Source organism: Octodon degus, unplaced genomic scaffold (assembly GCF_000260255.1).
Source record: "Octodon degus isolate 3935 unplaced genomic scaffold, OctDeg1.0 scaffold00014, whole genome shotgun sequence".
In the NCBI taxonomy this organism is placed as follows: Eukaryota; Metazoa; Chordata; class Mammalia; order Rodentia; family Octodontidae; genus Octodon; species Octodon degus.
This window is the reverse complement of record NW_004524590.1, coordinates 27,278,385-27,292,575: the sequence shown is the minus strand read 5'-3', so window position 1 is coordinate 27,292,575 and position 14,191 is coordinate 27,278,385. Positions and strand designations below refer to the sequence as shown.

Sequence of the window (14,191 nt, the reverse complement as noted above, 5' to 3'; positions counted from 1 at the left end):
ATTTATCTTGCATCTAAAGATACTTGCTTTAAACATTTCTGAGCTTTCAAAGCTTTCTGTGAATTTTTATTTTACTTTAAACATTTTTCAACTGCAGGGCCGGCCAGATAGCTCAGTGGATTAATGTGCCTGCTTAGGCAGATGCAGGTGTCCCCCCAATTTCATTCCTGGCCTGCCATGCCAGCCCCTCCCCCAGGGTGCATTGAGATTGTGATTGAGAATGGGCATGGTGGCATGTGCCTGTAATCCCAGCACTTGGAAGCCTGAAAATAGGAGAATCACTACTAGCCTGGTCTACGTAGTGAGACCCTGTAGACCCTGTACTAAGTACATTTAAAAAAAATTTTTCCAACTGAAAACTAAATGGAAGGACGCCTAGTGGTGCTCTATCGTCAGGATTCATGGAGTTCTTAACTTTTCTGTCCCATTGTTTTCTCTTTTGGGCATAAATGTAGACTGTCAAAGGGAGAAAAAGTGAATTGATTCTTTAAGTAACTTATGTATGATCCTTTTTATAAATGTTTTTATTCTGTTCAATCCCACTTATTTTACTTGTGTGCTCCATGTGTGAGCGAGGACACAGATGACTAAGTTGTATGTAAATGAAGAGCATAACATCAAATTCAAGCTACCCACAGTTTGCACCTCTGAATTTTTCTTGATTTCGCAAGAACATCTGTTTACAGATGGATTTCTGCTTACATCATAAATCATTGTTGGTAGCAATGGCCCAGCATGTCACCTATTTTGCAGGTTCCCATTTCTAAAACATTTTTGGTTTCTACTGAATCCTAATGAATTCTCTGATGCTATTTGACCTACTTTAATGAAAATTACAAATCATTAAATTTCAAGTAATTTTAGTTGATATCATATACTTAACTCTCATTTATAAAATGAAATTGTTAGCTGCATAGGAGCCTAAATTTTATTCGAAATTTTGATGGGATTTTAGTTGCTAGTGAACAGGAATATAACAAACATTAATTCTCACAATTAAAATCTAGCTATTGAAAAAGAATATATTCCTGGAGCCTCAATGCCTTTTAATAAATATAGAACTTTAAAAGTTATTTGAAAATTATAACAGAAAACTGCATTAGAATGTACTCATTTTTAAATTTCTGAATTTGATAAATTTAATAATTTTGAGAAACTAGGAGCACAGTGAAAACTCTGTAATGAAAATTGTTAGGACCTCCAATTAAAGATAACTTTATTGTATCATATTAATCTGGTATGACCTTGGAATCTCTTATTGAAATTGTTACATTTGTGATTTTCAATCCATTGTATATATTTAAATAAATTTTATATTGAAAATATAAACAGGAAACCATTGTTATCTGCTACTAAACAGTTTTACAAATCTTGTATCTGTGTAATTTATCATCATTTCTTTCTACATTTCCACTTTGTGCTTTTTTTTTAGCTCATCTTACAGGTAAAACTCTCAATGACTAAGATGGTTGTAATAATCTCGTAGTGCTCTGTTTCCAGGTAGTAGACACACTTGATCATTGATGCATGATTTAATCATTTTAAATATGGGGGCAGAAGTGGTCAATGGCCTTTAAATTCAAAAATTTACACAGCTTGAATGGTATTTAAATAATCTCAACTGTTGGATTTTAATGCATTGGATGTCACTTATGTCTGATGAAGTAGTTGTCCTTAGGGTGAGCAGAATATCACTGATTTTCTTCCCAGTGGTAGAACCAAGCTAAATCTGAAAAAAGTGAACTCCTGAGCCCACTTTTACATTACTTAACCAGTAATAAAGACCCTTGCTGGCTTGACAGGCTGTCACAGCAATTATTCACACAAAGTTCTGTAGCAGTCATGTCTGTCAGCCCACATAGTACTGAATATTTTAACTGGCAGTCTTCCAAGACTGAACATTAATCTTACCATCTCCTATTACAGTCCCTAATCAAGATATTCCAGGGGTGATTGCTCTAACGTTGTTTGAAGACTACATCTACTGGACTGACGGGAAAACCAAGTCACTCAGCCGTGTCCATAAAACCTCAGGAGCAGACAGACTCTCCCTGGCTAACTCATGGCATGTCATCACTGACGTCCAGGTGTATCATTCTTACAGACAGCCTGATGGTAATTATTCTTTCCACGATTTCCATGAATGCATCTGCACCTTTCAGTAGTATTCCACTTCTTATCCTATCAAGGTTCAGTTTAATTTTACTTTTGATGAAAGGGCAAGATTTCATTTGTTAGCATTACTTTTTACAAGGAACTCAGCTGATACCAAGACTGCTATTAAAGAATAGGAGAGAAACTCAATTAGTGCGCAATTATTGATCTGTTCAAATCATATTTAGCTGAGATAATAATGAAATGGGATTAGAAAACTGGAGATTAAATTTGTCAAGTAATTTTTTTCAATTAGTTATAAGATACTTAGAATGCTGAGTGGAAAGAATAACATTTAAATACCTTAGGGTTTAAAACACTATAACTATAATAAATTTGCTTATACATTCATCTAATAGGTTTTCTACTAGGCATTATGGAATAAAGCTTTGATCATTTCACTGAAAAATAACCAGGCTCACAAAGCAGAGCCCCAACACTATTAGCTACAGATCATCATTTCATATTTTCTTTTACTTTATATTTCTAAGCATATTTAAGTTTTCATCCAAAATATTCCTGGTCTCTATTTTATTCCGAATACTTTTTCTCCTTCTATGTTTGCTTGGTAGAAATACTTAAAATTGTTTAACTATCAAATTGATGTCACTAGATCATGAGAGACATTTGTAAAATGTCCCTTATAATTATATTCATGACCAGTTCTTTATTTCAAAAATCAGTTCAAATATACGTTCTGAAGTTCTGAAGTTCAAATGTCCTAGCTCTAATCCCATGTTTCATCATTGTTTTTCTTTTTTCTTTTGTAGTTTCCAAGCACCTCTGCATGATTAATAATGGTGGTTGCAGTCACCTGTGCCTGTTGGCACCTGGGAAGAGCCATACCTGTGCATGTCCCACCAACTTCTACCTTGCCACTGATAACAGGACTTGCCTATCTAACTGCACAGCCAGTCAAGTGAGTCGAAGTGTTGGGAGCATCTTGTGGGCCGTTTGGAGCAATTATTTTTTCATGAGTATGTTTTTGTACAGGTTTCTCCTGAGTATGCATGTGTCTAGGAGCTGCTATTGAAATATTAAGTTTTGGTCTTTTGTAATTTTTAAAAACATGAATATTTACAGATAGCCTTAAAATACTACTTAAGGGTGTCTGGCTCCCAATCTCATAGCTATTATAGTACATTGAGCTCCACAGAGACAGCGTCAGTGTAAGTGAGAGCTGGATGGGCACTGAGCGACTCTCTACCTCACTGAGGAAAACAAGTAAACGTGGGCAAAGGAGATCCTAAGAAGCCAAGAGCCAAGGTGCCATCATATGCATTCTTTGTGCAAACTTGCCAAGAGAAGAACAAGAAGAAGCACCCGGATGCTTCAGTTAACTTCTCAGAGTTTTTTAAGAAGTGAGTAAAGAGGTGGAAGACCACAGGAAAGGAAAATTTGAAGACATGGCATAGGTCTACAAGGCTCATTATGAAAGAGAAAAGAAATTTATATTCATCCTAAAGGAGAACATAAAATAAGTTCAAAGATCCCAGTGCGCCCAAGAGGCCTCCGTCGGCCTCCTTTTTCTGTTCTGAGTATTGCCCCAGAATCAAAGAAGAACATCCTGGCCTCTCCATTGGTGATATCCCAAAGAAACTTGGAGAAATGTGGAATAATACTGCAGCAGATGACAAGTAACCATATGAGAAGAAGGCTGCTAAGCTCAAGAAGTATGAAAAGGACATCGCTGCCTACCGGGCTAAAGGAAGACCTGATGCAGAAAAAGAGTGTCATCAAGGCTGAAAAAAGCAAGAAAAGGAAGAGGAGGAGGATGAGGAAGATAAGGATGAAGAGGATGAGGAGGATGACGAAGAGGATGATGATGAATAAGTTGATTCTAGTGCAAACTTTTTCTTGTCTATAAAGCATTTAATCCCCCTATACACAACTCATTCCTTTTGAAGAAAAAAAATTGAAATATTAGGCTATGTAACATTTGTTTTTAAACTGTACAGTGTCTTTTTTGTATGATTAATACACACCAAATGTGTTTTTAGGTATCCTTGTCCTGGTGGTATTTTCAATAGCCACTAACCTTGCCTCATATAGTATGGGGGTCGTAAACTGGCACCGAAATTTACAGCAGGTTCTTGTTGGTGCAAAGCATGAATTAGTTATATATGGGGATGGTAATTTTTTATCTCCAGTTGTTCTGTTGCAGCTTATGTGAAATAATTGTTCTGTAAATTGAATACCACTCTGTAACTGAAAAAAAAAAGTGCAACTATTTCGCTGACATTCTGAATGCTTCTAAGTAAATACAATTTTTTATTAGTATTATTGTTCTTTTCATAGGTCTAAAACTCCTTCTTGAAAAGAGGCTGGTCTTGCTTTTGCTGATTCTGAATCACATGAATCATTACTGTTTATTTTTTCATATAGTTAGTGGATGCCAAGCTTCCGTTTGTTCACTCTGCGTATTGTGACGGGGTAATAAAAGTCAAATTGACAACATTTCATCCATAAAACTCCAAAATCTCACTTATTGATAAAACATTTCACATAGCTCTTTGTAAAAAGTAGTTAGTTTTGTTCTTAGATGCAATGAGATTATTAGAATCAAGCAATCTAAAAATCTGTCCTTGAAGGACTAATAGAAAAAAGTACATTCTGATTTTTACATGAGGACTCTTAACTCCCATTACCATGGGATTGTCTCTAGTGCATTTTTGTATTTAATCACCCTATGAACAACTCATTCCTTTTGAAGAAAAAAAATTGAAATATAAGGCTGTGTTACATTTGTTTTTAAACTGTACAGTATCTTTTTTTAGTATAGTCAATACATTACCAAATGTGTCTTTAGGTAACCCTGTCCTAGTGGTATTTTCAGTACCATTAGGCAGTTATATTGTTCAGTTCCCACATTAAAGGAGGCCTGAGTATGCATCCCCAAAAGAATAAGCTTAACATACAAGACTCCAGTTTTTGGTTAGCATTCACAGGCAGTGAAAGTGTTGGCTTTATATGCCTTTCCCCATTTGTTTAAATATGGACTGCTCAGGAAACTTGATTCTGGTAAAAGTTTTAAAGTTAGGCCACAAATTAGAAAGGGATAGAATTTCTATATTGGGGTCTCCTGTTTAAACAGAAAAAAAAAAAAAGAGTTTCACATTTTAAGCGCGACTAAACAAATTTATTTGAGTTTTTCTTTATAGAACTTACTGGTGTCATGTTTGTCTGCTTAGCAGTTTAAGGAAAAATTTGCCAGTTTTGAGGGATTTGAGATTACTACTTTTCTGTGTGCTAGCCTCGCCCTGAGGTGTGCTGAAATGGTGAATGAGACTGGGCATGGTGGCACGCGCCTGTAATCCCAGCTCTTGGGAGGCTGTAAACAGGAGGATCACCACAAGTCCTATCTAGTAGTGAGACCCTGAGCACCCTGTAGGTCCTTCTCTAATATACAAAAAAAATAGATAAATAAAAGAGAGAGATTATTACTCTTACAGTGTCGGTGTTTTACAACAGGGCTCTTGCGATTCCACACGCTTTGTGAAGGAGTGAGGGCTGTTTGTTACATAATTTTAACTTGGGTTCTTTCCATTTGCGTTTCAGTATTCAGGAGGAATACTGAACGTCTGAGTCTTGGATGATACTAATAAACTAATTGCAGAGATTTTAAAAAGATAGTATTTAGACACAAGGGAAGAGAGGAAAAAAAATTTAAAAACTTTCTTACCCAAGTAACAGCTCATATCTGCAATGGTCATAGAGACCTTGTCAGGGGATGCTTGACATAGTTTAAAGTGACTGGACAATGGAGGCTAGAGAAATTTAAATCATCTTCCTAGATAATTTGCTCTGATGATCCTTCACATCACCACCCATTATGGCTCACAAGCTCTGACAGCAGAAAAAATAATTGGATATAAAGTAATCCTCTAGATATTTCTTAATTGAAAGGCAAAATGATTTCCTTGTGAAAATAGTAATTTTCTTCTAAATTAAATTACTTTTACTGACACTATTCTAGAAGAATTTTCTACTTAATGATAGTTGTATGAACTCAAGTTTAATGCTTTCAAGCCTAGAGACCAATCATGTGGCACTGTACAGTGCTACTTTGTTACCTTTGAGTGCTTACCTTGCTTCATTTGAGATAAATGTTTAAGCTTGAGTTATTTATTTATATTATTTTATTGTTATTTTAATGTAATTGGTACAGAGTCTCACTACACAGCGCAGACTCATAGTGATCCTGCTGTTTTTAGCCTCTCCAGTGCTGGGATTACAGACCTGCCCCACCATGCCCAGCCTCAGTGTGCCGGGGGTGGGGCTGGCGTGGCATGTGGTACTGGGGATCGAACTCCAGTCCCTGCACTTGCCTACGCAGGTGCCTATTCCACTGAGCTATCTCACCAGCCTTCCTTGATGTATTTTTTTTAAACTACTGAATTTACTCTTAGAATTTTGTGCTTTATATTTGTTGATTTTCCATTTTTGGGCAGTGACTTTACAGCAAGAAACTGAATTTTTCTTTGAGTAAGCTTATGTTCAAAATAGAGAAATTAATAGTAGCACAGTGTGCCTCGTTGATAAAAAAAAAATGATTCCTATTTGTAGGGACAGAAAGAAGACAGACCCTGTCAGCATGTCCGTACTGCAATGGGTAGGAGCAAAGACTGACGCTAGCGTCACTTGATCATTAACCCTCTTTCAACTGGCTTGTTTACCTAGATTTGTTACCTAACACTTGGATCCTTGTTTTTTTTTTCCACTTTTAAATGGTGCCCTGGTTTTCTCAGATGATTTTCTATCATGTCAGTGAAAAACATGGACATAATAATTTTTTTAAAATTGGATTTATTTCTTGTACGATATTTTTTTTATTTTAAAGTGAAAAAAGTGATACAAGTTATACAGATTTTCAAAATCAGATGATAGGAAATTAACAATGGTTATTATATTGCATATAGTTGTCTTCAACGTATTTGCTCAGATTACCAGATGTAGGCATGATATTCCATCAGTTCTCATAAATCTGAACACGGATGTTCAATATGAAAAGCCTAAACAGGTTGAAAGGATGAAGTAGAGGACAGGAAGAGGCAGAAAAAGAACAGTGAGAGAAATCCCCTTTATACTGAGACAGCTCCTGCTTCCCGGGAGGCCGCAGGAATCCATTCATGAATGTGGATCATTTTACAAAATCATCTCTTAAGGTCCCACCTCCTAATATCATCAAACGACAAATTTCCACATGAGATTTGGAGGAGACTTTCCAACAAAAGGAATCATATTTCCAGGTAGTTCTTATGACAATAAATGTGAAAAGTCTGTGGTGTGTAATAGTTGTTGCAATTAACCTTGCTCTTGAGTGCAACTGGAATATAATTAAAAGAGCAAATGTGTGCTTAGTGTATGCTGCCATCAGAAGGATCTCAGGTCTGGTTGAAAGCACAGGTCGTGGACTTTGCTTTTCTCTCCAAGTGTTTGGTTCTCATTATAATTTCCTCATTATAATGCACTTTGAAAATGCATTTTTTTCAAAGAGCTGGAAATTTAAATCACTCTGGAATATTATTCCCTAATTAATAGTAAAATTTAATGGAAAATGGGAACATTATAATATCAAAATATAAGTCATATTAGTTTTGTTTAGTAAAACTTCCAACCAGCACATCCTGCTGGTTATGCTAAACACCTTTGGTCCCATGCTGCAGAGCATCGGGCAAGCCTAATCAATGAGTTGGAACTGACCAATAAGTAGTGTCTTCAGTAGCCACATTGTGGCTGGAGAGCCCACATGCAGAGTACAAGAAAACAGTCTTGGCACAAACATGAAAGAAATGCAACTTTCCAAAACATCTCACAAGAACATTGATAGTTATGTGTGCTCAGTGCCAAACATCTGATCAGCCAATTAATAAAAATCCTTAGTTGGCCTGAAACTATCATTTATATAATTAAGTTATTTCCCAATTTGATATCAATGGCAAGACGACAGTGCTTAGAATTTTTTAAATACTTGATCGACTTCATCATGGATTTTTAAATAGAATGTGGTGTGGACAAGAAAGCTTTGTTTTCATGTGCAGTACTTTAAAAAATAAATGTTATTATTTCATTTGTATTATCTGCAATAAAAAAGATAATAAGAAACAGCTAACATGCAGTAGTGGCTATTCCTGTAAGATTTTTGGCTTATAGAGCTGCTTTACCAATGATATTTGTCTAATCTCAAGAAAGAAAAAAATTCACTATTATAAACTTCTTAGAGAAAAATCGATTCATGGAAACAGAATGTTCACTGAGGCAGGCATTTAAAAGGGCAAGCTTAGTAATTCACAGTCATAGCGTAAGTGTTCTGATAAACATTACTGAGGGTGAGGAGATAGTTCAGCTGCATAAGTCCTGACTGGCAAGGAAAAGTCGAGTTTGGGTCTTGATACTAAAAAAAAAAATAATAGCAAGGGAGTTTAATTTGTTATCACCTAATGATTGCTACCAATGAAATACTAAAGAAATATCAAGATAGAATGGATTTTTAGAAAAATATGTTGGCATCTCACAGTAATAAGAATGAGTGACACAATGTGAGGATATGTAAAATCAACAGAAATTCCAATTCTTACATAACTGATCAATAAACATGATTAACTTAAATCATTTTAATTGGAAATCAATTTTTAAAAATAGATTTTACCTATGTTTAAAGTGGAGACATTTTATAGTTCAGATATCCTTCAACACACTAAGATTTGCATTTTGTTTTTGTGTTCCTGTCAGGAGACATTTGTTTAATTGTTCATAGCTTCTTTTTGTGGCTTATAAGTACAATGTAATTTTCATGAATATAATAACATCATAGAACATTTACTATGTAAAATATTTTATATTTGTATTGATTATTGATCTCCTTTAAAAAAACAAAAATAAATGTGGAAAACCAAACTCAGTCATTAAATAGAAGAAACCATCCGAGAATAGATATTTTTTGTTGCTGTTGTTTGGTTGGTTGGTTGGTTGGTTGGATTTTTTTGACAGAACCGGGGATTGAGCTCAGACCCTTGCACTTGCCAGGGAAGCACTTATTCAACTGAGCCATCTCCCTGGCCCAGAGAATAAACGTTGATTAACATGAAAAGTTAAGAGCTTGCCAGATAGCTCAGCAGACTAAAGAGCCTGCTTAGCCAGAGCACAGAGGCCGCGCTTGATCCCTGGCAAGCCGTGCCAGCCCAAACACCTGGGGCGCCCTGAGATGGTGATTGAGACTGGGCATGGTGGTGCCCACCTGTAATCCCAGCGCTTGGGAGGCTGAAAAGAGGAGAATCCTAGGAGTCCAATCTACATAGTAAGGCTCTGTAGACTGTAGAACCTGTCCTAAATTCATAAAAAAAATGAAAAGCTAACAAAACTGCATCTTATCCAGGCTTCTTTTACCTCAAAATTACGTGTTCTTATTAAAAATGAAATGGCGATAAAGATCATCATGTCATATGTAATTCTAACATTCATTTATTTAATTCAGATATATTCAGTGAATTAAAAAAAATACACTTTAGTGATTTTTCTAAACATGGTCAAGAATACTTTGAAGACACTGAGAAGACTCCAATCCTCTTAGTAGTGTGCTTCAATATATTGCAATGCCTGGACATATCTAATTTCCTCAGCACTTGTATTTAGTGTTAGCCTCATTTCTCCAGAGAGTCTCTATGAATGAAGGTAATTTTCCCCCTCTCGTAATTTCTGAAAAACCACAACAGAAATGACCCCAGGTTAAGCAAGCATAGAAAGACCCTTCAACATTTTGTATTCTGCTTAGATTCAAACTGTTCTATTTCCTCCCATGTAGTGCTAAAAGAAAAATTCACTCTCATATTTAATGTAACTCTTTCCTAAATCAACTCCAAGATACCATCGGCTTATGCAAAAACTAACATGAAATTATTCTCTCTTCATGGAAGAAAGTGATAGTATTTTAAGTAAATTAACTCTTAGATTGCTAATCTATTTTCTTTAGAGATAATTGAACTAAGGCTGTATTTTTCTGTGAGAAATTTTTCTTGCATATAATACATTAAGATAGATGCCAGCTCTCTGTCACACAGTTGTGTATTATAACACTTCAAGAAGAAAACAAATTATAAAAGCACCAAATAATGTAATGTATATTTCACTGAATTTCTATTGAAATAAAAAGAAATCAATTTAGCAGTACTAAAAGAAATTGACATATATATATATATATATATATATATATATATGTTTAATAATTTACACAGAAATTTTTAATAGTAACTACATTACATGCAGCATTTCTCCATATGGAAATTATGATTTCTTTTTCCTATATGCATGTTGGTAAGAAAGGAAATAATTTGTAGTCAGAAATCATTAAGGAATAAATTGATCTTTTTTAGTCACTGTGAACAATTATCTAGGAGTGTTGTTAAGTTAAATAGTTCTGTGCCCTGATGTGGTTTATTTTGGGTTAAAATTTCCTTACTTTTAATGAATAGCATTCAATATTGACTTTCTGAAATTATTTTTCTAGTAAAAGACTATACCTAAATATTACTAGATAACCATTTCAACTAGCATCTTGATTGCATATTTTCTATGTAACGGCTAATTTTAAAAGACAATTTAAAAACAAAACTCTATTCTTTCTTCTAATTAGCAAAACTATTTCCTTTTCTATGTATATTTCTTCAAGTATTTTAAATAGAAAGGATGTGAGAACAAATAAAAACTGACCCATTCTCAATAAAGTTATTCATATAATTTTAGTAAGTCTTAACATACTCCTGCGCTTCTGCTTAAAATAAATGTCATTAGAAAAGGATTTCTGAAAGCTACATCCATGTATTATCTTGAGAAGCATTATGTGTTTATTAATCATTCTAAAAATCTGAAAATTATTGTGTTGGCTTCCACTGTTTCCAAGAAGCATCCTAAATACAGGCCGATGTTAGAGTAAATGTGATGTTTTTAGTGTGAAGGAAATTTCCCACGCCAGCAGAGCGTTGCAGAACTGGCCCGGCTCCTCTCAGTGATCTGCAGCTCCTCAGCTGGAGGCTGAAAATCACAGCCTGAGGGGTACTGAGGAGCCCAAGACTCTGAAAACAGTGTCATTCAATGAATCATCCAAATTAACTAGATTAATGCTATTTGATATATCTTCCTGATTTTCTTGCTAATTTTAGCCATGTTTAGCTTTTAGCAAGCTTTTCTTACAGGTTTACTTTTATGTTAAAGAGAATAAAAATAAAAAATGCATAAATGATACAGAATTTGTAAACAAGATTACAGGAAAGCAACAATAGTTGTTATACTTACATATCGTAGTCTTCAAAGTAGTGGTTCAAATTATCATATATAAGCAAGAAAAGTTGGTTGAAAATATTTTTTTAAAAATTAGGCATTAACTGTTCCTTTGCCTAGAGCATAAATACTTTATTTATTTATTTATTTTTTTAAGCAATTGAAGTTTATTAACTCTGAAAGAATATGCGTGTTAGGAAATAGTTTGCCTGCCTCTCCAAAGACAGACTTTGAGGCATGCATGTTTTTAATGGACAAACACTGAAACTAAATCCTGTAGCAGGAAAAATAAGAAACAAAACTAAACAGTGGATAAAGTACAGTTGCACTGAGGACCTAATGTATAGCTGAGCCCACAAATTATTGGACATCTGAGTGCCTCTCACTGGGCCGGGATGGTCATGCCTTTGTGTTTTTAGTGTCAGTGATGGTGAGTGGTGTGGGCTGCACGCAAAGAGGAGGGTCACTAGGCAGGGGTGCCCTGCCTCCAGGGCAATCCGCAGAGTCTCACTTGGTGACTGCTGTTCAGTGAGCAACTGGATTGCACGCTGTTCTCCTTGGATATGTATGTGATTGTTTCACGTAATATGTCTGCATATATGTTTACATTTCTGGGCAACTGTGAAAGTGAATGTGCGGATAGATGCTGCTTGAGTTTTTATAGGACTTAATTGGGTTCCTGTAGCAGCTTCTCAAGTAGGGCCTTGGAATCTGAGTGCCCCTAAGGCAGCATGTCACTTAGTGAGTACGTGCACAGAAACTCTCCGGAGTTTCTTTGAACAATGGGCTTTCTGTCTGATCCCGTGGCTACTTTTTACATATCTACTATCTAGTGTAGAAGGCTTTAAATCCAGTATAATTCACAATTTTAAGAACGTGAATGGCTGTGCTGCGTCTGTGAAATTCTAAATGGATCTTGTATTTTTCCCTCTTTTTTTTTTTTTTTTAAAGTTTCGTTGCAAAACTGACAAGTGCATTCCGTTCTGGTGGAAATGTGATACCGTGGATGACTGTGGCGATGGATCTGATGAGCCGGATGACTGTCGTGAGTATATGGGATGTGCTGCCATTCGGGATCTAAAGCTGTTTACGCTCCATGGTTAGACAGTTGAAGATCTATTTAAGTATTTACTGATACAGGACTTTTTAAAAATTTCAATACAAAAGATTCATGTGACAGTTGTTAAAAATATAACAAAAGTTGTTACAATGTATTAATTAAGTCTCCCTTTTAAAAATGCTAGAATGACACCATCAGCAATTACTATTTCTTTTTCTTTATCAAATTTGATTACATGTGGCACAGTTAGGTTGCTTCCTGTAGCGTTCAGTAATGTAATAAGTGGCATAATTTTGGCCCAATATACAGCCAAATCAGAAGCAAGAATAATCAGGTTTTTAGAATGCCACACAATGACTGAAATCTTACCTTTACAGAACACAAACTTTCGATTTTTCTGTCAGTATTAAAAATCTCAAAAAATCTTTAGAAGTCAGAATTTTTCAATAACAGTGATTAGTTTGCTTTTAGACAGTTTAATATATTCTCACTGGTTGTCGTAAATTGACTACCAATTATGCCTTCTGACTGTGATTGGCATTTTTAGGTGCTACTGTTTTAACAGTCATTGGTAACTCTGGTGGTAATGGACAGTCAACAGACCTCCCAGTGATAGTTTATTCCATAGGTCACCCTAATACTGTCCTGTCAAGTCGAAGATGCCTTTAGTCAATCATGATAATTCCCTCAACATCTCATGGATGTTTGCCATGATTTGGCCTTGAAAATTGAGTTCAAGATCTTTAGCTTTGCACTAAACGCGAGTTACTTTCTGTGCTAACACTTTCTACCACCTAATTAAAAACTGTTTCAAATTTAGAGTCTTTAGAAAGTAATTTAGATATGCTGTGTTCCATTTCTCTGGTCATGACCAAGACTACCATACAATAGAAGTTGTTTCATATAACTTGTACATTTGAAAGCAGCAAGTGATTAGTGGGAAAAAGTTAGAAAAAGCCTATTTTTCTAATAGAATCTTTAAATATTTAAAAGATTTTATCCTCTTTATTTTTAATTTATTTATTTTTTGCTTTTATTATGATAGATAACTTAAAAAGACTATAGTGTGGCCAGACAAAGTAGCACATGCCTATAATCCCAGCACTAAGGAAATTGAAACAGGAAGATCACTGTGAGTTTGAGGTCCACCTGGCCTACTGTAGGTCAGCATGGACTCCCCAGTAGGACCCTCCTGTTCACCCCCTACACAGTATATCAGCAGAATAGGTACAATAGAATAACATTGCAGCAAGTAATAGGGTACATAACCTTTCAATATATTGCTTTCATTATTTCATGATTTAGTAGAGTGCCTACCCATAAAATATTAATGTAATATCTTTGAGGAATAAATACAAATATCTACATATTTCATTTCTTAATTTACAAATAGTGGTGATATAGATACATGCATGGTATATCTATTACTGCATGATATATAGTTTTTATGGCATATCACATGTGCATTGCCTCACATGCTTTTGTTGTGATAATATATGAAATCTACTTTGTTGGAAATTTTCAAATATATAATCTTGCTATTAGGTATAGTTACTAAAATTTACAATAGATCATTTGAACTTATTCTTTCTGTATGATATTTCACTTCTTTTGGCCAATAGCTTCTTGATTCCCCAACCTCTGATAACTACCATTTTACTGTTTTTCTACAACTTCAAGCTTTTCAGATTCTACATTTAAAAG

At 35.0% G+C, this 14,191-nt stretch overlaps 1 protein-coding gene across 1 annotated transcript in view; it reads left to right on the top strand.

The window, feature by feature from the left end:
• Nucleotides 1–1,926: 1,926 nt before the first annotated feature.
• LOC101574580 (low-density lipoprotein receptor-related protein 1B) overlaps nt 1,927–14,191 on the top strand; it is a gene marked incomplete at its 5' end in the record, with an annotated part of 229,660 nt that continues 217,395 nt past the window's right edge. The window contains 3 exons of the mRNA XM_004626417.1: nt 1,927–2,115; nt 2,925–3,073; nt 12,379–12,472. Of these exons, the coding sequence (XP_004626474.1) occupies nt 1,927–2,115; nt 2,925–3,073; nt 12,379–12,472 (432 nt within the window). The remainder of the gene's footprint in view (nt 2,116–2,924; nt 3,074–12,378; nt 12,473–14,191) is intronic.